At 41.1% G+C, this 26796-nt stretch overlaps 1 protein-coding gene across 1 annotated transcript in view; it reads right to left on the bottom strand.

Moving 5' to 3' along the window:
- Positions 1 to 26796, bottom strand: part of LOC126295296 (trypsin-1-like) — a 198155-nt gene that overhangs the window by 125189 nt on the left and 46170 nt on the right. The window contains exon 3 of the mRNA XM_049987731.1: positions 15527 to 15722. Coding sequence (XP_049843688.1) covers positions 15527 to 15722 — 196 coding nt within the window. The remainder of the gene's footprint in view (positions 1 to 15526; positions 15723 to 26796) is intronic.

Raw genomic sequence — 26796 nt, 5'->3', positions numbered from 1 at the left:
TCTTGTCCAAACTATTTATTGTCCATGTTTCACTTCCATACATGGCTACACTCCATACAAATACTTTCAGAAACGACTTCCTGATATTTAAATCTATACTCGATGTTAAGAAATTTCTCTTCTTCATAACACTTTCCTTGCCATTGCCAGTCTACATTTTATATCATCTCTACTTCGACCATCATCAGTTATTTTGCTCCCCAAATAGCAAAATCCCTTTACTACTTTAAGCGTCTCATTTCCTAATCTAATTCCCTCAGCATCACCCAATTATCCTCGTTTTGCTTTTGTTGATGTTCATCTTATATCCTACTTTCAAGACACTATCCATTCCGTTCAACTGCTCTTCCAAGTCCTTTGCTGTCTCTGACAGAATTACGATGTCATCGGCGAACCTCAAAGTTTTTATTTCTTCTGCATGGACTTTAATACCTACTCCGAATTTTTCTTTCGTTTCCTTCACTGCTTGCTCAATATACAGATTGAATAACATCGGGGATAGACTACAGCCCTGTCTCACTCCCTTCCCAACCACTGCTTCCCTTTCATGTCCCTTGACTCTTATAACTGTCATCTGGTTTCTGTACAAATTGTAAATAGCCTTTCGCTCCCTGTATTTTACCCCTGCCACCTTCAGAATTTGAAAGAGAGTATCCCAGTCAACATTGTCAAAAGCTTTCTGTAAGTCTACAAATGCTAGAAACGTAGGTTTGCCTTTCCTTAATCTAGCTTCTAAGATAAGTCGTAGGGTCAATATTGCTTCACGTGTTCAAACATTTCTACGGAATCCAAACTGATCTTCCCAGAGGTCGGCTTCTACTAGTTTTTCCATTCGTCTGTAAAGAACTCGCATTAGGATTTTGCAGCTGTGACTTATTAAACTGATAGTTCGGTAATTTTCACATCTGTCAACACCTGCTTTCTTTGGGATTGGAATTATTATATTCTTCTTGAAGTCTGAGGGTTTTCCGCCTGTTTCAAACATCTTGCTCACCAGATGGTACAGTTTTGTCAGGACTGGCTCTCCCAAGGCCATCAGTAGTTCCAATGGAATGTTTTCTACTCTGGGGGCCTTGTTTCGACTCAGGTCTTTCAGTGCTCTGTCAAACTCTTCACACAGTATCGTATCTCCCATTTCATCCTCATCTACACCCTCTTCCATTTCCATAATATTGTCCTCAAGTACATCGCCCTTGTATAGACCCTCTATATACTCCTTCCACCTTTCTGCTTTCTCTTCTTTGGTTAGAACTGGATTTCCATCTGAGCTCTTAATATTCATACAAGTGGTCCTCTTTTCTCCAAAGGTCTCTCTAATTTTCCTGTAGGCAGTATCTATCTTACCCCTAGTGAGATAAGCCTCTACATCCTTGCATTTGTCCTCTAGCCATCCCCGCTTAGCCATTTTGCACTTCCTGTCGATGTCATTTTTGAGTCGTTTGTATTCCTTTTTGCCTGCTTCATTTACTGCATTTTTATATTTTCTCCTTTCATCAATTAAATTCAATATTTCTTCTGTTATCCAAGGGTTTCTACTAGCCCTCGTCTTTTTACCTACTTGATCCTCTGCTGCCTTCACTACTTCATCCCTCAAAGCTACCCATTCTTCTTCTATTGTATTTCTTTCCCCCATTCCTGTCAATTGCTCCCTTATGCTCTCCTTGAAACTCCGTACAACCTCTGATTCTTTTAGTTTAGCCAGGTTCCATCTCTTTAAATTCCCACTTGCCTCTGGAAATGTCTTACAATTTAAAACCTGGTTCCTAAATATCTGTCTTACCGTTATATAATCTGTCTGAAACCTGTCAGATGCTGCAAACACTGCGGCAGTGGCAGTTAAATGCGCTGAATTTTGGCGAGACGTGATATGATATATATACTATGTTTGTCTTTATATTGCAATGTGACTCCCTATTCTGGGTTTGTTTTATTTATACATATGTGTATTGTGTTTGTAGTTGTGTGTATATATAATATGTGTGTTGTCTATGGCTTGGACACGATTAAATAAATTAAATTTGTAAAGAAAACAGCGTATATGGGACACTAGGTCGAGCCATTCTTGGTTAGTACTGAAGTGTTTGCGATCCCCACCACTATGGGACTTAACTGCTGAGGTCATCAGTCCCCTAGAAGTTAGAATTACTTAAACCTAACTAACCTAAGGACATCACACACATCCGTGCTCGAGGCAGGATTTCAACCTGCGACCATAGTGGTCAGTTCAGATTAAAGGAAGATATTGAAGCAATCCAGAGGCAGGCTCTAGGGCTTGTTAACAATAGATTCAATCAACATACAAGTATTACAGCGAAGCTTAGGGAAGTCAACTGGGGATCCCTGAAGGTCAGGTGACATTCTTTTCGAGGAACACTATTGAGAAAATTTAGAAAACCAGTATTTGAAGCTGACTCGGAACAATTCTACTCTCACCAACATACATTTCATGTAGAGTCCATGAAAATAAGACAAAAGAAATTATGGCCCAAACAAACGAATAGCTGAGTGGAATGGGAAGGGAAATCGTTAGTAGTGGTTCAAGGTACCCTTCACCATGCACCGTATGGTGGCTTGCGGAGTTAAGTATATAGATGTAAATGTAATACTGGGCTTACAGCTTATGTTAGAAGATTAACTGAAAAGACCCTATACTCGTGGAATTTGTAGATTCAGAAAAAGCTTCTGACAATGACTGGGCTTACAGCTTATGTTAGAAGATTAACTGAAAAGACCCTATACTCGTGGAATTTGTAGATTCAGAAAAAGCTTCTGACAATGCTGACTGGAAATTTTGTACTTATCAGGGACGAAATGCAGAAACCAGGCTGCCATCTAAAGAGTCAAAGGACCAGGACCTACAAAAGAGGCAGTAGGGAATGATTATTTGTAGCCTAGCCCATCATGTTATTCAATCTGTACATAGAGCAAGCAGTGAAGGAAACCTAAGAGAAATTTGGAAAAGGAACTGAAGTTCAGGGAGAAATAATAAAAACTAATGAAATGATAATTAAACCAAGACCCTAAACTGCCAACGGGCATATAAGGCTTCACCATCTCTGACAGAATTACAAACAACAGATAGCGTCTTGAGAAGAAGTTGTAAGATGAACATCAATGAATATACAACATCGGTGACAGAATACGGTTCAAAGCCACTTCAATTGTCTATAAGAAGGTAGTAACGCCTGAGAACAGAAGTGAATTTCAGGAAGACCTGCAGAATGTCGATGTTTGGTACAGGGAGAGGCAGTTGACCTGAACCTACTTAAATATAAAGAATTGCCCATAAACAGACAATGAAATACACTACTGCACAGCTCCTCTATTGACAACAAATTACTGTAAACAGTAACTACCATAAAATGCCTAGGAGTAACAAAATGGAGCGACCTAAAATGGAATGACCACATACAATGAACTGTAAGAAAAGCAGATGTCAGGCAGCTATTCATTACAAGAATACTAAGAAAGTGTAATTCATGCATGATAGTGTCTTGCAAAATATTCATTCAATCACTTCTTGAGTATTAGCTATTTAGGAGACAATTCAGCAGTCCTTTCAAATTTTTTGCAGATGATGCCATCACTTACTTTCCTGTAATGCCATCAGATGATCAGTACAAATTACAAAATGGTTTAGATAAGATATCTATATGGTGCAAAAAGTGACAATTGACTCTTAATTCATGAAAAGTATGAAGTCATCCACACGAGTGCTAAAAAGAATTAACTAAATTTCAATCACACCACAGATAATACAAACCTAAAGGCTGTAAACTCAAATAAATACTTAAGGATTACAATTACAAATAACTTACATAGGAATGATCACATCTGTAAACTCAACTGAATACTTAGGGATTACAATTATGAATAACTTAAATTGCAACAATCACTTATGTAATGTTGTGGGAAAGCGAATCAATCACAATCTTTGGTTTGCTCTACCCACAATATTATCTATGTGATTGTTCCAATTTAGGTTATTTGTAATTGTAATCCCTAAGTATTTAGTTGAATTTACAGCCTTCAGATTTGTGTGACTTATCGCGTAACCGAAATTTAACAGATTTCTTTTAATACTCGTGTGAATAACTTCGTACTTTTCATTATTCAGGGTCAATTGCCACTTTTTGCACCATACAAATATCTTATCTAAATCATTTTGGAAGTCGTTTCGATCATCTGATGACTTAACAAGATGGTAAATGACAGCATCGTCTGCAAACAATCTAAGACGTCTACTCAGGTTGTCTCCTATGTCGTTAATATAGATGAGGAACAATAGAAGGCTTATAACACTTCCTTGGGGAACGCCAGATATTACTCCTGTTTTACTCGATGACTTTCAGTCTGTTACTACGAACTGTGACCTTTTTGACAGGAAATCACAAACCTAGTCACACAACTGAGGCGATACTCCATAGGCACGCAGTCTGGTTAGAAAACGCTTGTGAGGAACAGTGTCGAAAGAATTCTGGAAATCTAAAAATATGGAATCAATTTGACATCCCCTGTCAATAGCACTTATTACTTCACGAGTATAATGAGCTAGATGTGTTTCAGAAAAATGATATTTTCCCAAACCTTACTGACTATGTGTCAATAAATTGTTTTCTTTGAGATACTTCATAATGTTCAAATACAGTATATGTTCCGAAACCCTACTGCAAATCGACATTAGTGATATAGGCCTGTAATTCAGTTGATTACTCCTACTTCGCTTTTTGGGTATTGGTGTGACTTGAGCAATTTTGCAGTCTTTAGGTATGGGTCTTTCTGTGAGCGAGTGGTTGTATATAATTGCTAAATATGGAGCTATATCAGCATACTCTGAGAGGGACCTGACTGGTATACAATCTGGACCAGAGGCCTTGCTTTTATTATGCAATTTAAGGTGCTTCATTACTCCGAGGATATCTACTTCTATGTTTCTCATATTGGCAGCTGTTCTTGATTGGAATTCAGGAATATTTACTTGATCTTCTCTGGTGAAGTAGTTTCTGAAAAGTGCCTCAAGTGAAATTTTGACTGGACTGAGGAGGTGGAGATAAGTGTTTAGTGTTCCGTCAACAATGAGGTCATCAGAGGTGCAGCACAAGCTCAGAGTTGGGAAGGACAGAGCAGCTCGGAAAAATATGTGCCTACCCACATCGAAGTGTGGGACGAAGCATGCCGCCAGCAGTAAAACGTGGACAATCCGGGAAGAGAGTGGTAGAGGGAGCTAAAACAATATAGCAGATGGTAGTGGCTGGCTAACCGCATGAAAAAAGGGAGGAGCCAGTCACTTTGCAATACACTAAAACCTCCAGCCTAAAAGTTTAGGCCAGCGTCCAGACACATCACAAAACTTTAAAACCCTAGACACACATGTCTCATCATTAGCTAAAACACAGGGCAGATCCCCATCAACTTGTGCTTCTGCCCTCGCATCACGGTATAAAATGCAGTCTGTTAAAATGTGGCGGACAGAGATGTTCACACCACAAGCATCACAAATCGAGGGATCCTCCTGCCGTAATAGAAAGCTGTGTGTGAGAGGACAGTGCCCGATCTGACGACACATGAGGGTCACTTCTTCCCGCCTGAGCACCCGGCAGTTTATTGGCCGTCACTGCCCGCCATTCTTCCTCCCCCAACTCCGTGCACTTCTTGTGGAGTGCAGAAATGACAGACTGCAAGGGAATAGGACACTGGACCACATCTTGCTCTTGCAGACACCCTCAGCAGCCCAATCAGCCTGTTCGTTGCGTCATCTTCCTATACGACCAGGCACCCAGCAGGACACCTCCTTACTCTGCAGTTGGAGCAAGTACAGCTGGTCATACCAGGTGTTAGAAAAGTCAGTATAAATTTGAAAACTGAATAAATCACGGAATAATGTAGACAGAGAGGTACAAATGGACACACGTGCTTGGAATGACATGGGTTTTTATTAGAACCAAAAAAATACAAAGGTTCAAAAACGTCCGACAGATGGTGTTTCATCTTATCAGAATAGCAATAATTAACATAACAAAGTAAGACAAAGCAAAGGTGTTCTTCTTTACAGGAAATGATCAATATGTCCACCATCGTTCCTCAACAATAGTAGTAGTAGTAGTAGTAGTAGTAGTAGTAGTAGTAGAGGGGTTTCGGGCGCACGACAGCAAGGTCCTCAGCGCCCGTTCAGTAACATAGTGAGACGGCTGTCAAGAAAAATCCCAGAACAGGAATATAAAACGGAACAGAAAAAATGGGTAAAAATCATTGAAAAACATGTGCTCACCCACACCAAAGTGTGGGATGAAGCAGAGTGTCATCAGTAAAACATGGACAACACAGGAAGTAAATGATAAGAGGGAGCTAAAACAGTGTAGCAGATAGAAGTGGCTGGCTGACTGCAAGGAAAAAAGGGGAGGAGTCAGCCATTCTGCAATACACTAAAACCTCCAGCCTAAAACTTTAGGCCAGAGTCCAGACACATCACAAAACTTAAAAACCCTAGACACATAGTCTCGTCATTAGCTAAGACAGACGGCAGATCCCCATCAACTTGTGCTTCTGCCCGTGCATCACGGTATAAAATGCAATCTGTTAAAATGTGCCGGACAGAGATGTGCACACCACAAGCAACACAAAACGGAGGATCCTCCCGCCGCAATAAAAAGCTATGTGTGAGAGGACAGTGCCCGATCCGAAGACGTGTGAGGGCCACCTCCTCCCGCCTGAGCAACCGGCAGGAGGAACGCCACGGCCGAGTGGTGGACTTTATCAACCACAGTTTATTGGCCGTCACCGCCAGCCATTTGTCCTCCCACAACTCCATGCACTTCATGTGGAGTGCAGCGATGACTGACTGCAAGGGAATAGGACACTGGACTACACCCTGCTCTCGGCAGGCCTCCTTGGCAGCTCGATCGGTCTGTTCATTGCCCCATATGCCGACATGACCAAGCACCCAGCAGAAGGATACTTCTGTACCCCACCGTTGGAGCAAGTACAGTTGGTCACGTATCAGCTGGACCATCTCCTCAGTCGGGTACAGGTTCTGCAGTGATTGTAAGGCACTAAGAGAATCAGAGCAGAGAAGAAATCGATCGCCCCGAACACGATTCATCTGCTCCAGTGCCTTCAGGATCGTGTGGAGCTCCGCTGCGAAAACGGTATATTCAGCAGGGAGGCGAATCCGGGTAACTTGATCAGGGAACACCCTACAGAACAGCCAAGGAAATTCTCCTGTTTGGAGCCATCAGTGTAAACGACGGTAAAACCGTCATGCACATCTAAAATGTTAAAAAAACTGAGAATGGAATGTAAAATCTGGTATACTATCTTTCTTAAAATTAGTCAAATCTAAAATAGTTCTGGGTCTCCGAAGGAGCCAAGGTGGAAATCTGCTCCAACCGCAACGGAAAACATGAAGACCAGCCATGTCCGTCGCAGAAAGGCAATCCTGTGCGCGAATCCCATAGGGCTGCGTTGTTCATTGCCGGTTATGAAATAGCCGTGCCAGAGGAAGCTGAGCAACAGTATAGTATGCAGGTGTGTATGGTGTTGACAAAGTTTTATACGCCAGGCGCACTGTAAGCAACCGTCGCCGCATATGAAGTGGCGGTTCACCAGCCTCTGCACAGAGGCTCGGTTTGGGGCTAGTTCGGAACGCCCCAGTGGCCAACCGAAGCCCTTCATGGTGCACAACGTCCAACATCTTTAAGAAGGCCTCGCAGACCCATACACCATTCACCTATAATCGAGCCGACATCGCACAAACGCCCTCTAAAACTGGAGCAGACAAGTCCTGTCGGCTCCCTGTGTACTGCGGCTAAGACACTTTAAAATACTTAAAGCCTAAAGTGATCATCATTTCAGGTCTCTAATATGAGGTAACCACGTAAGCTTCGATTAAAAAATGAGCCTCAGAAATCTCACCGTGTCTTTAAAAGCAAGGGAATGTTAAAATCGAATGAGAACGGTGAAAAAGAACACACACGGACTACTCGGTGGAAAACTTAAAACCACTCTTCTGCGCCCAGTCATCCAAATGTCTAAGAGTAAGTTGCAACTGACACGTTGTCGTTGCAAGGCTTGAAGAAGAACAAAACAAAGAGAAATAACACACAAACAAGGAACACTGGACAGGACTTTTTTCACTATGGAGGTAACACTATTAATAGTGATGGCAAAGACAGTCACACTTCAAATGCTACCCTGAGGGACACCGTTCTCCTGCTCAAAGCAGTCAGACAAGATGTCACCAATTCGGTATCTAAAATATCGTGGCGAGAGGAAAGACTGAATAAAAAGAGGAAGACAACCACGAAAACCCCATCTGCAAAGCTGCTCCAGGATGAGACGCCTCCTAGTGGTATCGTGGGCTTTCATGATGTCAAAAAATACACCGAGAAAGTGATGACGGCATAGGAAAGCTTGTTGTATAGCCGCCTCCAGGTGGGCAAGATTATCGAAGGTGGAGCAAAACCTCCTGAACCCACACTGAAAGCGACTAAGGAGTTGCCGGGATTCTAACATCCAGACAAGGTGGCGGTTGACTATCCGCTCCAAGGTCTTTCCCATGCAACTAGTGAGGGCAACACTATGGTAGCTATTTGGGCTCGTCAGGTCTTTAACAGGTTTTAAAAAAGGAATTAAAGCTGCCTCACGCCACGAGTCAGGAAAGTGACCTGACGCCCAAATGGCATTAAAAAGTGCGAGGAGGATTTCTTTGTTGGGCCTCGTTACGTGTCGTAGCACACTGTAATGGATCCTGTTGTGACCATGGGATGTGTGGCAAGCTGCAGACAATGCAGAATCCAGCTCCCATGTAGAATATGGGCAGTTGTAAACTTCACGAGAGGAGGACTGGAAGTCCAGACTACACCTCTCAACAGCTCTATGGCGCTGGAAACCCGGATCCTGACTTCTTGTTGCAGTAACCGTGGCAAAATACGCTGCCACAGTCTGTGCAATGTCTCGCGGGAAGGTGTTCAAGAACTGTTGCCACGACCTCTTCTTGCTCTCTCGAATAATGCGCCGACATTTCGCCCTCGCCACCCTAAAGGCTGCAAGATTCTCAGCAGTCTGCCAACACTGGAACCAACGCAGAGCCGCACGCCTGGTTCTGATTGCAGAGCGGCATTCAGCACTCAAACATGGGACACGTTGCCTCTTCCGGTGGCCTGTGAAATGGATGCTTCAGCGGTGTGGTGGACCGTTTTGGTAATATGATCCACCCATGCCTCAACATTCGCACAGTGTTCAAACTGGGCCAACTGGGTATAAAGTGTCCAGTCGACCCCACTGAGCACCCATCTTGGTGGTCTCCTTTTGGGGCCCACGCCATCTGGCAGGTGAATCCAGATTGGGAAGTGATCACCGCCGTGCAAGTCAGCGACCACTTCCCATTGAGCTATCGCGGAAAGGGCTGGAGAGCGAGGTGAGAGATCAATGGCTGGATGCGGGTTCGAACTGTTGTCCTCCCGGTAGTAAATCCACTATACTAACCACTGTGCTACCCTACTTGGAGTGCTGGATTGAGGGCTTTTTTCCATCTTGGATGGACAGTCATCATCAGATGCAGAAGTAACTTCGAGTAAGCCCCAGGAAAGCGTGTTGGGACCTTTGCAGTAATTGTTGTATATTAATGACCTTCCTGACAATATTAACAATAACCCTCAACCTCTTTGCAGATGATGCAGTTATCTATAATAAAGTACTGTCAGAAAGAAGATCTGTAAATATTCAGTCAGCACTTGATAAGATTTCCAAGTGGTGCAGAGATTGGCAACTTGATTTAAATGTTCAAAAATGTAAAATTGTGCACTTCACAAAATGATAAAACGTAGCACTCTATGACTATAACACCGATTAGTCATATCTGGAACTGGCCCACTCATACAAATACCTGGGTGCAACACTTTGTACGGATACAAAATGGAATGATCATACAGGCTGTAGGAATACAAAATGGAATGATCTTACTGACTCAGTCATGGGTAAAGCACGTGGTGGACATTGTTTATTGGTAGAATACTGGTAAAGTGCAATCAGTCTACAACAGAGATTGCTTACAAGTCACTTATGAGACCGATTCTAGACTGTTAGTCAAGTGTGTGGGACTTGTACCATATAGGGCTGACAGGGGATACTGAACATATATAGAGAAAGACATTGTAATTCTGTCAAAGGCAGCAAAGGACTTGGAAGAGCAGTTGAACGGTATGGACAGTGTCTTGAAAGGATGATATAAGATGAACATCAACAAAAGCAAAATGAGGATAATGGAATGTAGTAAAGTTAACTCAGGTGGTGCTGAGGGAATTAGATTAGTAAATGAGACACTTAAAGTAGTAAAGGAGTTTTGCTGTTTGGGGAGCAAAATAACTGATGGTCGAAGTAGAGAGGATGTAAAATGTAGACTGGCAATGGCAAGGAAAGCGTTTGAAGAAGAGAAATTTGTTAACATCGAGTATAGATTTAAGAGTCAGGAAGTCATTTCTGAAAGTATTTGTATGGAGTGTAGCCACATATGGAAGTGAAACATGGACGATAAATAGTTTAGACAAGAACAGAATAGAAGCTTTCGAAATGTGGTGCCACAGAAGAATGCTGAAGATCAGATGGGTAGATCACATAACTAATGACGAGATATTGAATAGGATTGGGGAGAAGAGGAGTTTGTGGCACAACTTGACTAGACGAAGGGACTGGTTGGTAGGACATGTTCCGAGGCATCCAGGGATCACCAATTTAGTATTGGAGGGCAGCGTGGAGGGTAAAAATCGTAGAGGGAGACCAAGAGATGACTACACTAAGCAGATTCAGAAGGATGTAGGTTGCAGTAGGTACTGGGAGATGAAGAAGATTGCATTAGATAGAGTAGCATGGAGAGCTGCATCAAACCAGTCTCAGGACTGAAGACCACAACAACAACAACAACAACAACAACAGAGAAAGGCAGTGTGAGCGGTTACAGGTTTGATCTGTGGGAGGGTGTCACACAGATACTGATCTGGAAGGCAGATGTAAACTATCCCGAGGAAATCTATTAACAAAGCTTCAAGAACTGGCTTTAAATGAGGAATATATTACAACCCCCTATGTATTGCTCACGTAGGGATTGCAAGGGAAAGATTAAAATACTTATAGCACGCACAGAGGCATTCAAACAATCATTATTCCTGCACTTCATGTGCGAATAAAACAGGAAGAACCCTAATAATTGGTACAATGGGATGTACTTTCTGCCCTTCACAGTGATTTTGCATAGTATGGCTGTAGATGTACCTATAAGTGAGAAAAGTTTAGGAAAGTTTTTATGCTTAAAGTTTGTTGGAAGACAATAAGTGCTCTCATTATGAAAGAATGGACGAATATCGTGTGGGTAATTTGCACCCAATTTTAAACATAAGCATGTTTTTCACGCAAATGTCTATGATGTCATATATTCTGAATTCGGTGTCATACAATAATATAATTGTGTAGGTACATTCAGTGGTGAACATGGATACTGCATGCAAACTGTGCTGTGAATAGAAGTGGTAGTGAAGAAGTAATAAATTAAAGCATCATGCCTGGTGCTGAAATTCGACTGCATGGGCAACAAAAATGAAGTAAATGACAATCCTTTTCCTTCCATCGTTTTGTGCTGGATGACAGCAAGAAAAATTTATTAAAGGTTTGAAATTACATGGAACATTTGTTTGAACTCACTAAGTGCTCCCATTCTCAAATACTAGCTAAATAAAATCCAGGTTTTTGCTCAGTGTTAGTTACACTGCCCCAAGACACAAAGTTTCTCACTCAAATACACTACTGGCCATTAAAATTGCTACACCACGAAGATGGCGTGCTACAGATGTGAAATTTAACTGACAGGAAGAAGATGCTGTGATATGCAAATGATTAGCTTTTCAGAACATTCACACAAGTTTGGCACTAGTGGTGACACCTACAACGTGCTGACATAAGGAAAGTTTCCAACTGATTTCTCATACACAAACAGCAGTTGACCGCCATTGCCTGGTGAAACGTTGTTGTCATGCCTCGTGTAAGGAGGAGAAATGCGTACCATCATGTTTCCAACTTTGATGAAGGCCAGATTGTAGCCTATCGCGATTGTGGTTTATCGTATCGCGACACTGCTCCTTGCGTTGGTTGAGATACAATGACTGTTAGCAGAATACAGGATCGGTGGGTTCAGGAGGGTAAAACGGAACACCGAGCTGGATCCCAATGGCCTCATGTCACTAATAGTCGAGATGACAGGCATCTTATCTGAGTGCAGCAGCATGGACTATCAGCTCGGAGACCACGGCTGCGGTTACCCTTGACGCTGCATCACAGACAGGAGCGCCTGCAATGGTGTACTCTACTACGAACCTGGGTGCTCGAATGGAAAAACGTCATTTTTTGGCTGAATCCAGGTTCTGTTTACTGCATCATGATGGTCACATCCGTGTATTCATCATCGCCATACTTGCGTATCACCCGGCGTGATGGTATGGGGTGCCATTGGTTACTTGTCTGTCACCTCTTGGTCGCATTGACTGCACTTTGAACAGCGGACGTTACATTTCAGATGTATTACAATCCGTGGCTCTACCCTTCATTCGATCCCTATGAAACCCTACATTTCAGCAGAATAATGCACGACCGCATGTTGCAGGTCCTGTACGGGCCTTTCTGGATACAGAAAATGCTCGACTGCTGCCCTGACTAGCACATTCTCCATCTCTCTCACCAATTGAAAACGTCTGGTCAATGGTGGCCGAGCAAGTGGCTCGTCACAATATGCCAGTCACTACTCTTGATGAACTGTGGTATTGTGTTGAAGCTGCATGGGCAGCTGTACCTGTACACGCCATCCAAGCTCTGTTTGACTCAATGCCCAGGCGTTTCAAAGCCATTATTACGGCCAGAGGTGGTTGTTGTGGGTACTGATTTCTTAAGATCTATGCATCCAAATTGCGTGAAAATGTAATCACATGTCAGTCTAGTATAATACATTTGTCCGGTAAATACCTGTTTATTATCTGCATTTCTTCTTGGTGTGGCAATTTTAATGGCCAGTAGTGTACTTTACTTGTCTTAAAAGTGTCAAACCTTCAAAATAAGATAACTCTTAATTAGTAATTATGACAGAATTTAAAATTTTTAAATTCAGTCAATAATCATGCGAAATATTTATAATCAAAGTTTTATTGCCCCTGGTGGCCGTTACATAGGCAATCTGCAGTCATTACAGAGTTCCCAGAAAGTTGTTTAGTAATCTGGATTTTTGTAAACAAAGGTGTGAAATAGTCTTGAAAGTGCAGTTCATTTCTGAAATGGATTAGCACTGAGACTGGCCATCACTAAGAACAGTTACTACAAGCTTAAGGAATTGCTAAAAAGTGTAGGTAGTGTATGTCAATAAAGAAATAATGGTTTCCAGTGGTTAGTACCTCGTGTCAAACTACTGAGTTTAGGATCATCTACTATCTGTGCAAGCTGCACCCTAAGGGACACTCAATACATAAGCTAACAACTACAATGAAATGAGGTGACATCATCAAACTGTTCAGTAGCAATGCTGACAAGTTTTTCATGCAAAATATGGAAAAATATATAAGCACCTTATTTTAGGTAACTCAGGTGTTCTAGCTAAGACATGGATGGATTACAAATATGTTTCTTCACTTCAAAAATACCCAACAGTAAATAATATTATGAATTAGCTTGCACTGTTATCATAGTTATGAAGTATTGAAATAACACTGTGTTACTCTTTTGCAGAATACAATTGTCATTTTCTGAATAAAAAATCTTTTTTAATAAGTGTGGTAATAAAAGCAAAATGAAATAATAAAATCTTAAATCTTCACAAGATAAGGAGTCAAGCTTCTTAGGCAATCCTCAAAGCAATCTCCAATTAGTCAACATAATTTTATCAAAAGGAAAGTTCTCTTGAAAAATCTAAAAAATTACGAGACAGTACTCCTGGTCAATACTTACCTTCATGAGAAATGTCAGGATTGATAGTAGACACATGTACATACACTATCCTAGCTTTTAAAACTAATAGTTTCTCCTTGGGGAAGCGACAGAAATATTCGTTTGTATTGCTATCTGGTGTCCAGCTGGGTGCAGTTGTTTACAAAACATGACATTTTGACGATGCACCATCTTCTTGATACTGTCACCCCCACTCCACCTGACATGGCATGTATGAAAAAGATATACTTTAGCAAGGACAGTCATTCTACAGGTATGAGTTGAAGATGACAGCAAGCTAAGCTATCAAAATATTGTATTTTGTAAATGACCACACCTAGCTGAGCACCCAAGAGAAAACAAAGAGTTGATTTGCTGGGAAAGATTAAGATCACACAAAGAGAGATATGCTAGGGAGTGTTAAAAAGGAAGTAGAGGCAACTCACAGCCTACAATACGAGAGACGCAGCTGTAGTGGGGATGAGGGGAGATCATTTCTGCCTGAAATTTATGGATTGGCAGAAGAATGGGCTGCAGCCAGAGATTGGAGAGCTCTAATGCGAGGACTTCAGGAGCAACACTGAAGGTTACATAGGGCTGGCAGAATAGTATGTAGGACTGTGGTTTGATTATGATAGAGCATGTTTGCAGAAATGACATAGATATTGATGTACAGGTTAGCAAACTGTGGTAAGATTGGTGGAAAAATGACTGACTCTCTCAAAGAGAGAGAGAGAGAAAGAGAGAGAGAGAGAGAGAGAGAGAGAGAGAGAGAGAGAAAGAGGGGGGGGGGGGGGAGGGGGCGGCACAGTAGAGCAAGCTGAAGGGATCTTACAAAGGTACAGAGAATGCTTAAATGATGTAAAAAACATGTGAATGTCATTAAATATACTGCGAAGTTTGCTCAAAAGAAAATAAGAAGGCAAGAAAATTAGTGAAAACATACATACAGAAAAACAGTAGTGAAATAAGAAAACAGAGCACGAACAATTGCCAAACAGGGAAGAAAGATCACAAAAGAAAAAGAAAATATTACTGGAAAAAAAGTGTCACCATCTAGTTTAAAAAGCTATTAATATAATAAAAGGAAAAATATTACCAAACAAAGACAGAGGACATTGCCAATTATAGAGAATATCTTCCATCATCTTCGTTACAGATGGGTCCCTTTCATCTTTGGGCTCTGGGTGACCTGCAATCTTCCCAACCTAGTTTCAAAAACTAGGTTTGTGTACTAACTTTTGTGTTTGTCAATCAGCAGTACTGAGTCGGACATAGTGGTTTACTGGTAAAGCACGTGTGACTGGAAAACCAGATATCATGGGATCAAATCCCAGCCAGACCACAGAAATTTTCTGTCTGCCTTTAATCTAACCTAAGTGACATGCAACTGAGTCACAATGCTTTATTATTATTTTTGTTATTATTAAGTATCAGCAGTTTTCCCGAAGTACTGTCCAGAAATTCTGTCTCATAATTTTACAGTTAGTGTTATTTACATTATAATCTACACTAAGTTCCATGCACAGAAAATGTGAGTTTTAAGAAGATGAATAAATGAATGCAAACATACCTTTCCTGTTCAATGATACCTATCGGTTGAACACTTCGTGACCAAGTCCACTTCGGATCAATTTTCACCAACATAAAATTGTAGATTAAGGGATTATTCTCATCATACAAGTGATACTCCACTATGGACCGCTTTTGCGTTGGAGGTTCAAAATCTACAGGCCTCGTGTACTCGACATTACCAGCATATGCCACTCCTGTCAGGTCAAAGGTCAATTTAAGCTCTGTGTCAGTAATACATCTGTATTAATTGAAGATAGTGTTGTACTGGTTCTAATTTAAAACTTAACACATTTCAGATGAAATGTTCGAAATTCCATGAAGTTAAAATAGATAATAAAGTCGTGGAAGAAGTTGATGTAATCAAATTCCATGGATTAAATTTAACATAGACAATAATTTAAGCTGGAACACAGTTATATCTGAACAGTTATGCATTTGCAATGCAAATACTGGGAAACACTACTTACATCAACACATTAAAAATAGACATAAGTGATTCTGCATCTTTCATTAGTATATGGATGTGGGGAATTTAAAATGACATACCACAAATACTGAAGTTCCAGAAAAAAACTGTTCTATACATGGTTTAGAAAAACTGACATTTTCTTGTCAGAGAATGTGACTGATTTATTTGTTAACACCTATTTTTATTTGCACAATTGCAAAGAACTTCAGAACATTTACTGGAATCAGCGTACACTGGCCATCATAATACCCATAACATGAAAGTAGTAAAAATAAACAGTGACAGTGTCAACTTGTGGTACTTTCCTTTTATGATTTTTTTTATTATTAATATGACTGCCTGAATGGTATTGCACCAGGAAGTTTGCACTACTTGTGGGGTGCAATTTAATTATTACTTTTGTTATTTTTGTTCTAATATTTACAAATATCTCAGTTGCATGCAACCACCCCATAAGGATGTGATATATTCTGCCTAACAAACGACAAGGGCATAGGCAGAAATGGTGAAACAATATCCCTAACCAGAAAATCCATGCTTGTACTAAAATTAGTAGATCAGGATGTAGATAATTGTGTATGATTGTAATTGAAAAGTTTATTTATAATCTTTAGCTGAGACTGCTGTAGTAAAACATCAGTTCTTACTCAGAATAACTCAATCGTGTTGAAGCTGCACGGCAGTTGTACCTGGACATGCCATCCGAGCTCTGTTTGACTCAATGCCTAGGCGTATCAAAGCCGTTATTACGGCCAGAGGTGGTTGTTCTGATTTCTCAGAATCTATGCACCCAATTTGCGTGAAAATGTAATCACATGTCAGTTTTAGTATAATATATTTGTCCGATAAATACCCATTTATTATCTGCATTTCTTCTTGGTGTAGCAATTTTAATGGCCAGTAGTGAAAGACACACTTTGCCTGGCTGTGTATTCAGGAGTCCAATAGATCCAGATCCTTGAGACAGTCAAATAGAACATATCCCAAATGGCTCAGATGCATGGGGTCGATTTCTGAACAGCCATTCAAAATTGGTTTGGACCACTGCACTAAATGACAATGATTAAGGTGACACTGATCTTTTCAATGTCTGTTGACCCAGTGTGTGTGTGTGTGTGTGTGTGTGTGTGTTGGGGCTTATGGGCGCAAAAGTTGAGGTCATCAGTGCTCTGACACACATTAAAGGGAACCAATGTGGACAAACCTAATAAAACTGAAACACACACACAAAGAAAGCAGGAAAAGAAGGAAAATGTGACACAAGAAAGTAGAACGTAAGGAAAGGGAAAACGTAGTAACAAGAATGCCACAGTAAATTGTCATTGGCTGGTCACATGTAAGTGACCAGCGATATGGGCGAGCTTGTCACACAGTGAGCAAATTAAGATCCTCTCCCTAAAATCTTTGTAAAAACATTTGACATGGCACAGAACTTTAAAACTTTAACCATAAGTCGCTGGTTCCAGAGTGGTGGTTCACCAGCCTCTGCACACAGGCTGGTCCTAAAGGCTCCAGTCAATACCTGAAGGGCCTCATGGGACAACATCTAACATCTTGAGGTAGGAAATATGGACCGATCCATAGACCAAGCTGCCATAATCGAAACATGATCGAGCAAATGACCAATGAAACTGCAGGGAGTGGGACCTGTCAGCTCCCTATGCTTTTTTGCTATGGCATTCCAAAATATTCACGACTGGGAGCCCTTGTTTTGTAGGTCTTTCAGGTGTGGGAGCCAGGTTAATTTTGAGTCAAATAATAAACCCAAAAAGTGCACATTTCCCTGAAAATGTAAAATACTGTACTCCACTGTGAGCAGTGCTTGGTAAAAACTTCGACGAGCACAGTTAAAATTGACACACAGTCGTGAGAACCGAAAACCAGTTGTCTTGGTCCAGGTTTCCAGCCTCCTAATGGTCAGCTCTAGCTGCCTTGTCATTATTGGAAGACCAGATGAAGAGTAGAACGTTGCAAAGTCATCCACAAATGAAGAACATTAGAGAGGACACTTGACTGTAGAGGAAATGTCAATGATAGTAATGGCAATGATGCTGGATTTAGGGTACTCAACAGGTCTGTTCTCAAACGCAAAGCAATTTTGCTGAATCAGTTTCTGAAGGACCCATATTAGCATTTTCCCAATGTACAAAAAAGGAGAAACAAATGTTATAATTATAGACCTATCTGCAGTCTCTCTGGCATGTCAAAAATATTGGAAAAAAGATGTACAGCCATGTAACAGCAGTCTCTGATAAAAATACTTTGCTCGCAAAGTGCCGGCTTGGGTTTCGCAAAAACAAGTCCCTCTGAAAAGCACTTTTTCCATTTATTGAGCAAATCCTTAGGACTTTTAATAATAAATATCACCTTTCTGGTCTGCTCACTGATCTTACCACGTTCTTTGAGTCAATCACACATCTCCACTACAAAAATAGGAGCCATTTCATATTACAGGCACCTGGAATCAGTTTTGGTCTTCTCACAAATATGACGGAGGTGCTCGAAATTTCTAATAAAGATACTGATAAAGTTCAGTCTGGTGTACATCAAGCCTCAGCTCTGAAGTCCCTTTTTTTTCCTTTTCTGTTTATCAATGATCTGCCTCCGAATTTACCTAAAGCCTTAATTGTACTGTTGGCAGATGACACAAACCTGTTTCAAAATCTGTTGATTTAAATAATGAGGGATGAATTAACTGATTCCATTAATTTTGCATTGTACAATAAAAGACTGTTATTAAATACAAGCAAAACTGTGCATATGCTATTCATTACATCAAAAAGTCACACAAGTGGACAGTACCAACACATTTGAAAATGTCACACACAAAAATGCAGTTTTTTCAGGGAGTCATATTTCAGGTTCTACTGATCAGAGATTACAGGTCAAGTATTTTGAATAGCCCTTGACCTAGTGACCTTTGCATACCTATTGGAAGAACACGCCTACTATAACAATCATATGGCACAGTTTTAAATTTTAATCATTACACACTTCCTGCAGACCAGGCAAAATGAGCAAATTGGTTGCTTTTTTTCACATTACGTGTGGTCTAGGTTGGACCTTAGGTGGCTTTCTAACAACTATTTGCCCATGTGTGGTTAGTGAGAAAACTCAAAGCCATGACATTTGACTACGAAAAGTACCAATTGCAGCTATAGTCAAGTCTATAATATCTGTTCATGTCAAATTGTCAAAATTTTTACCACATATTCTTAAGGTAATGATCTCAGTGAACCTCAAAACTTTTTCTGATAGCGTTATGCGTTACAGCGATCCAGACGTCCAAAGTTACCATATTTAGGAATATAATATCCAGTGTGACGTGTAACTGTAGTTTTAACTGACTTGAACACATGGGAAGGGGTCTAGGGATCATCACAAGGGTTCTATGGCCACCGAACTACATTTTTAGTTAGCATCTGTTTACTAATAAAACTATGATGTGCTGTCCCCGAATAACAGGCACTTCATGCTCATACAAATATACCTAAAGTATTACTACAGTGAGAAAACATAGGCTAAAAAGTGTCTTAAAACTCCTGAAAAGATCATAAAATGGCTGTCAAAATTTATTTAAAACTAGAAAGACTGCAAACTCAATGAAATACATCTAGTAACATTTTTACTCGTTAGAGACACAGATTTTAAGCTGGGCATTCTGGATGAATTGTGACTCATGAGCAAAGGATTAGAAAAATGTAAAGCAAACAATTTTGTGTTAACCTTATATTAAGCATACTTATATTTTGTTTGTATGTGTCAAAGTATACAAACAAACTGTCAAAACTTTACTGGCCTGTAGAATTTGTTTCATATAATCAGCAGACCCTGCTGTGCCATGTTAAGATGGGAACTAGAGGAAAAATGCTCCTGTCAGAGCACAAAAATGTTGAATACGTTTCACTTTACAAGACACTGATAGAAAAGTGGTGAACTGGCTGCCTCAAATCTCATTCTGCCTTCCTCAACAAAAATTTTGTCATGCAAACTCATTTGTGTGTTTTTGTACTGAAAGAGCGTAGCAGGGAGAGTGGGAGAGAAAGAAAGAGGAGACAGTGATGGTAGCAGAGAGAAAGTGGCAGTGAAAGAGAGAGAGAAATGGATTAAGACAATAGCAGTGAGAGCCAAATGAGGAGGTGGTGGTGATGGTGGTCAGTGAGAGACAGTGACAGTAAAACACGGGGACAGAAGCAATGGGAGCAAAAGAGAGAGGAGGAAGTGGAAATGAAAAGTAGAGGTGAGTGGAGACTGTAAATATGCTTGTGTGGTCTGGACCATCCCATTCTGGCAAAATTTAACATGTTAGGTATAAGGGAGGGGAAATATTGGACTGAAAATTTAAAGTCACGAGTGTAGGTGAAAAAATTAAGTGGGATCCCTGGAATTTTTAAGCTGCCAAGACATGGTGGAAACAGTGGCAGTGGGAAAGGACAAAAGCAGACAGTGTGATTGAGAGGACACAGTGGCACTGGGACACACTGTAAATCAATGGAGAAAAAGGAGACAGATGGAGAGACATACATAGACAGTAGCAGTGAGAAGATGCTGAATATGTCGACTGAACTAAAGAGAGAGTGGGTAAAAGGATTTACAATGATAAAAGAGTACAAATGTTTGTAAGCCAAAATTCTTGGCGAGGAAAGCAGAATGAGACATCTGGTTCCTCACTTTTCTATCAGCGTCTTAGGAGAAACATCTTTGTCTTTTTGTGCTACAACAGCAACATTTTTCGACTAAGTTACGAGGGTGGTTCGAAAAGTTCTCAGAACGGAACAGAAAAAAGTACTTACATCACTGAAACTTTTTTTTATTTTTCAATGTAGTCTCCTTATAGATTAATGCACTTGGTCCAACAATATTCCAGTGCCTTGATCCCATCTCAAAAATGAGTTTCCTCCAGGCCTGCAAAATAGTTAACTTCGGCTATGAATCCTTTGTTTGAAGTGAATCTTCATCAACCGTGAAAAATTTTCAGTTTCGGTTAAGAGATGGAAGTTTAAAGGAGCCATACTAACTGAATAAAGCAGGTGTGGCAACAATTCATACCTTAGTCGGTGTAATTTTGCCACGGGGACAGCACATGCATGCGGGCCCGCATTGTCTTGATGGAAGATGACTTTCTTCCTTGCTATACCTGGCCTGTTTCACATATCTTTTGTTGCAATTTGTCCAGGAGGTTAGCACAGTATTCTCCAGTAATTGTTTGTACAGTGGGGAGATAATCTACAAACAGAACCCGTTCGCACCCAGACCACTGATTCCATGACCTTCGCAGCCACAGGAAATGTCTTTGCTTTCTTTGGTGGCAGAGAATCAGCATGTTTCCACTGTTGTTTTGTCTCTGGGGTATAGTAGTGCACCCAAGTTTCATCTGTGGTCACAAACTGGCAAAGAAAATCATGTTTATTTCTCCTAAAATGGGCCCAACATTGTCCCCACTGGACAAACAATTACTGGTGCATACCATGCTAACCTCCTGGACAAATTGCAACAAAAGATACGTGAAAAAGGCTAGGTATAGCAAGGAAGAAAGTCATCTTCCATCGAGACAATGCGCACCTGCATGCATGTGCTGTCCGCATGGCAAAATTACACCAACTAAGGTATGAATTGGCACAGAAAATCATGTTCATTTCTCCTAAAATGGGACCAACATTATTCCGATACATCCACTCTCATACATTTTTGATCCAACATCAACAGTTGTGGAACCCACCTTGGAGATAATTTTTTTCATTTCTACTTTTTCAGTTAAAATGTGGTATGCCCTTTCAGATGACATCTGGCAAGCCTGAGCAATTTCACGCACATTCAATCGGCAATCCTCCGCGACCATTTTGTGCACCTTTGCAATGATTTCTAGAGTAGTGACACATCTTGGCCGACCACTGCACGGATTGTCATCTAAACTCTCCCGACCAAATTTAAATTCATTTGCCCCCTTGGCAACACTTGAATATGAAGGAGCAAGTCCCCCAGTGTATTCTGGAAATCGGCATGAATGTCCTTTGCTTTCATACATTTCTTTACGAAGTACTTAATCACTGCTCGAATCTCTTTTTTTTCCATCTTCGCAAATCGCTATGCGTGAACAACAGAGCCATGTCACCACCACAGCTCTTTTCCAAGAGCACTGATGTGGCACATGTTTACATCCAACAGTCCAATAAATATCACGTGAACAACTCGTTGCGCTAGCACTGATCTCGCGTGGTGATTCTAAGAACTTTTCAAACCACCCTCGTATGAAGCAATAAAGCAAGTCAAGTAAATAAAATTTATTGGGGCATGAATAGAAATAACTTACAATAGAATATTCACAGAGTAAAGCTGATGCTATGCTATGCTTTTAAAGTCCTTTGTGAGCTCTATGATACAACAATACTAAAGACAGTTTATTTTGTATTAGTATACTGCACTAGTTACCTCTTATGGCATTCCTTTCTGTCATACATAGGAAAATTTGTGATGCCAAAGAAGTTCATAATGGTAATAAAACAAGAGCCTCCTAGAACATTCACTGAGACAATATAAAAAACTTAAAACTGTTGCCTGTTCCCTGCATTTATATACCGTATTTACTCCAATCCAAGCCGCACTCGAATCTAAGCCGCACCTGAAAAATGAGACTCGAAATCAAGGGGGAAAAAAATCCCCAATCTAAGCCGCACCTGAAATTTGAGACTCGAAATTCGAGGGGAGAGAAAGGTTTTCGGCCACATCTCGAAATCTAAACAAAGTTGGTCCATTGTAATATGAGACACAATTTAGGTCGAATGAATGACGATACAGCTACAGTAGTTTGGTTCGAGTCTTAAGCTTAGCAGTTAAGCTTTACCAGGTAGCCATTGCTATGCGTCAGGCTCTTCGTCCGTATTTATACGGGTACCCTTCCTTTTTCATGTGCTTTGTCTGGTTTGAATTGATTGCTAATTTTCTTTGATCTCATAAGCGCAGTTTTCTTTGTTATAGATGTTTACGTCACTCTAAGCTGAAAATGCATTACTGTACTGTGTCATGCATTGTTTTTCGCATTCTGGTAGTGCGTGTTTACGGCATGGCCTGCTTTTGCGCGCTACCGCCGTATTTTTTTTTTTTTTTTTAAAAAAAAGAGGGCAAGAGACTGCTATTTGTTGTTACTTACACTGCTGCTTTCTTTGATTCTTTGATAATGATCAACAAGAACCAAATAATAGACTGCGTATGATCTGAACGAGAGTTTAGCAAAAAATTTTCTCCGTTTGAAAATCTTTGCAGGCGCCTCTTTAGTACATTACATTATGCACAGAAATTAGAGTCATCTTGGATTTAAAAATCTTGGCAATTGCCGTGCTTCATTTCTGACTGTATCACTATTAGGCATAAGAATAATACGTTATATGTATATATTATATGTATATTCTTCTGCGTTTATTCGTAGTTTATTAAGCAGACAGGATTTAAACGAGATAGCAGCAAATACAAAACAATACATGGCAAAATGTTTATATTCGTATTATTCTCATGGTGACAAGAATACTGCATGTGATTCACAATTTATAGAAGTTCCTAGTAGCGACCATCTCTTCTCACAGATAGGAGAAAATCCAGAACGTAGAGTTGGCCATATTGACAAACATCCCAAACAGTCTTGCCAGTCGGGTTCTCGTAGTACATTGAAATGCTGCTACATTCGAAGATGGACAATACGGAATTTGTATTTACTTCGTTGGATAATGTATGAAAATGCAGTGGCAAAAACTTGGGGCGGAGAAAAAAAGCTCGTCTTCCACCTTTTTTTAATTTATTTACTGACGCAGAGGTTTTGTCATCTGTATTTATCTTTGTGACTAGAAAGCATACCTGTGTAGCGCTACATATATTCGACGGCAGAAGTAAGTTGTGGCGGCACCCACCAACATTTTTCAGAACTTCCGCTTGCTTTGCACTCGATTCTAAGCTGCAGGCGTTTTTTTGGATTACAAAAACCGGAAAGAAAGTGCGGCTTAGATTCGAGTAAATACGGTATTAGAGATTGTGGCCTTTGTTAAGAAGAACCTGCATTTGACTGAGACATTAGGTCTCTTCACAACTACACGATTACTCTGCAATTCACAATTAAGTCTTATCAAAGGGTTCATCAAACCTCTCATGTTATTTCTCTACTGTTCCATTCCCAAATGGCATGCAGGAAAATCGGACACTTAAACCTTTGTGTGAGTTATGATTTCTTTCATTGTATATCATTTGGCAACTAAAATGATCTCCTCGGGGAGGTTGGCCAAGCCACTGGGAGATGTTTAATTTCCTGGAGCTTGTTCCTGCAAAGAGAAGCCCAGTGGTGATGCAAAGTGGACGTGACACCACCCACCAACAGATGGCAACAAGGGGAGGATGCGAAGAAATGGATGAGCTAGCAGGACGAGGTAGGAGGCTGCAGCCTCAACTGCAGTGTCGGCAGCCTCATTTCCCGTCAGACTCACGTGACCAGGAACTCTCACGAAAATCACAGCAGCTCCCTCAACAGCGAGCAAGTGGAAGCTTTCTTGAACCTGTTGCACTGAGGGATGAACTGTGTATTGCACACAGATCCTCTGAAGGCCACAAGAAAATCTGAGCATATGGCACAATTGAAAAGCTTGTGTTACCAGATGCACTGGTTGGGCAGATAGCGTGAAGAGCTCTGCTGTGAATACTGACCAATGTTCTAAAAGCCGATACTGAAAATAGTCGGTGCCAATGACGAAGGCACACCCCGTACCACGGTCAGTCTTAGAGCCATCAGCATATATGTAGGTGCTGTAGCTAAGGTGCGTGCGAAAATCGAAAAATTTACAGCGATACATCGAATCTGGAGTAGTGTCCTTCGGAAGAGAATAAGTACAAGATGAACACAAGCCGTCTGTAATGTGGCAGGCAGCGTGAAGTTAAGCTGCTGGAGTAGTAGCTGAAAGCCATGAGGTAACAGAAGAAGGATGGTTCAAATGGCTCTTCTGAGGTCATCAGTCCCCTAGAACTTAGAACTACTTAAACCTAACTAACCTAAGGACACCACACACATTCATGCTCGAGGCAGGATTTGAACCTGCAACCGTAGCAGTTGTGAGGTTCCAGACGAAGAAAGAAGCACTCCGTACTGGCAGTCAAGGGAGTCATCAAAAAAGAAGGCATAGGATGGGTGGTCAGCCATGGCAGACAAACAATAGGCGCTTCTGCTAAGGAGGGGATCACTTCGGTATGACTCTCAACCGGGTTAGTGTAAAAGGCGCCAGCAGACAAATGTATTCCATAATAGTGGATTGTGTTAAGATGGTGTGAGATGACATGTAGAGCAATAAACAAAACACCTATGGTCTAGTTTCAGATGGACTGAGATGGTCGTGGGCATATTGTGAAAAAATCCCCCACAATTGGCAGAGTTTCGAGGGTGCGCTCCTTCCAACTGGCCTCCCCCCCCCCCCCCCTTCCCCTCAGAGAAGGGCTCATCTGCTTTAGGTGATTGTTCATACCTCAGGTCACAGCTCCCGAACACCAGACAGAGGAACCAACTGGCGGTATGGGAAGGTAACAGCTCAGGGAATCACCCCTTCCTGGGCCTGGCGTGTACCAGGTGTACGTGCGAATCCTACCTGTCACCCCGGGGTTGGAAATTACACATTACCCAGTCACTTCTTACACATCAAACGCGTGAGCCGGCCTTCAGGAGCACACAGGGAGGAAGAAGAAACAGAGAAACCTCAAACGTTGAAGTGAAGGAAGGGTAGGAGATGGAGAAAGAAGAAAGGGAGAGGCTGCTCTGGTGCCAGGCTATCAAAACTTCAGAACCCATTTCCAAAAATAACCTAGACATGTTCCTCAAGGAGGGGAAAAAGAATAGCAGGAGGATAGCTACAGCACACAAAGGGAAGGATGGGGCTCCATAATAGCCAAGCAGGAACTCATCAATGGGTGGTGAGCCACCTATGGGGGTTGGGTTGTTTGGGGGAAGAGACCAAACAGCAAGGCCATTGGTCTCATCTGATTAGGGAGGGACGGGGAAGGAAGTTGGCCCTTTCAAAGGAACCGTCTCGGCATTTGCCTGGAGCGATTTAGGGAAATCACGGAAAACCTAAATCAGGACGGCCAGACGTGGGATTGAACTGTCGTCCTCCCGAAGAGCCACCTAGGGGAACACATTTTAGTGAGGTTTTGCTTCCTTGTTTGTCTCTTCTGACACAATTTTAATGGCCATGCATATAATTATACGTGCCTGACTATAAAGACATTTCTGTGCATCTACTGTGAACAAAAGTTGGGGTGCCACGCTTTTGTATCCAAGAAATAGCGATGAGAAAACTGGAAGAACACGAGTCAAGTGACGCGGCTCTCTCTTCAGAATAACAAATGAAATCACCCAGTGTTCAGGACAAGAGTGCATTTCTGCACTACTGCCACTTTATTATGTGTGAGTTCTATTTGACGATGAGTGGGCTGGACCATTCCAACCAGTAGCAGACCAGTAGAAGCTGTACTGGTATTGTCAGCGACACTTCCATTGCGCAAAACAGTACACAAGTAGGAAACATTTTCAGAAGCAAGAAATTAATCTATTTAAAGAAGAAAAGTAACTCTGACTATAGTAGAAACCAAGACCAGAACAGATTTCCACCCCATGTGATTTTTGTAGGAAAAGCAGATTCTACATTTCACTTCATACTTATTAAAAGTTAAAATATTAATAAAACTGAAATAAAACAATGACTTCTTGAAAGCTTATACATGGCAAATGCAATGTGATACAGAAGTTTGGAAAGATCCTTTATAGGATCGAGGAATTT

The sequence above is a fragment of the Schistocerca gregaria genome, chromosome 11 (assembly GCF_023897955.1).
Source record: "Schistocerca gregaria isolate iqSchGreg1 chromosome 11, iqSchGreg1.2, whole genome shotgun sequence".
NCBI classification, from domain to species: Eukaryota; Metazoa; Arthropoda; class Insecta; order Orthoptera; family Acrididae; genus Schistocerca; species Schistocerca gregaria.
The sequence above is the reverse complement of the archived record's forward strand: the minus strand, read 5'-3'. Positions and strand labels throughout refer to the sequence as shown.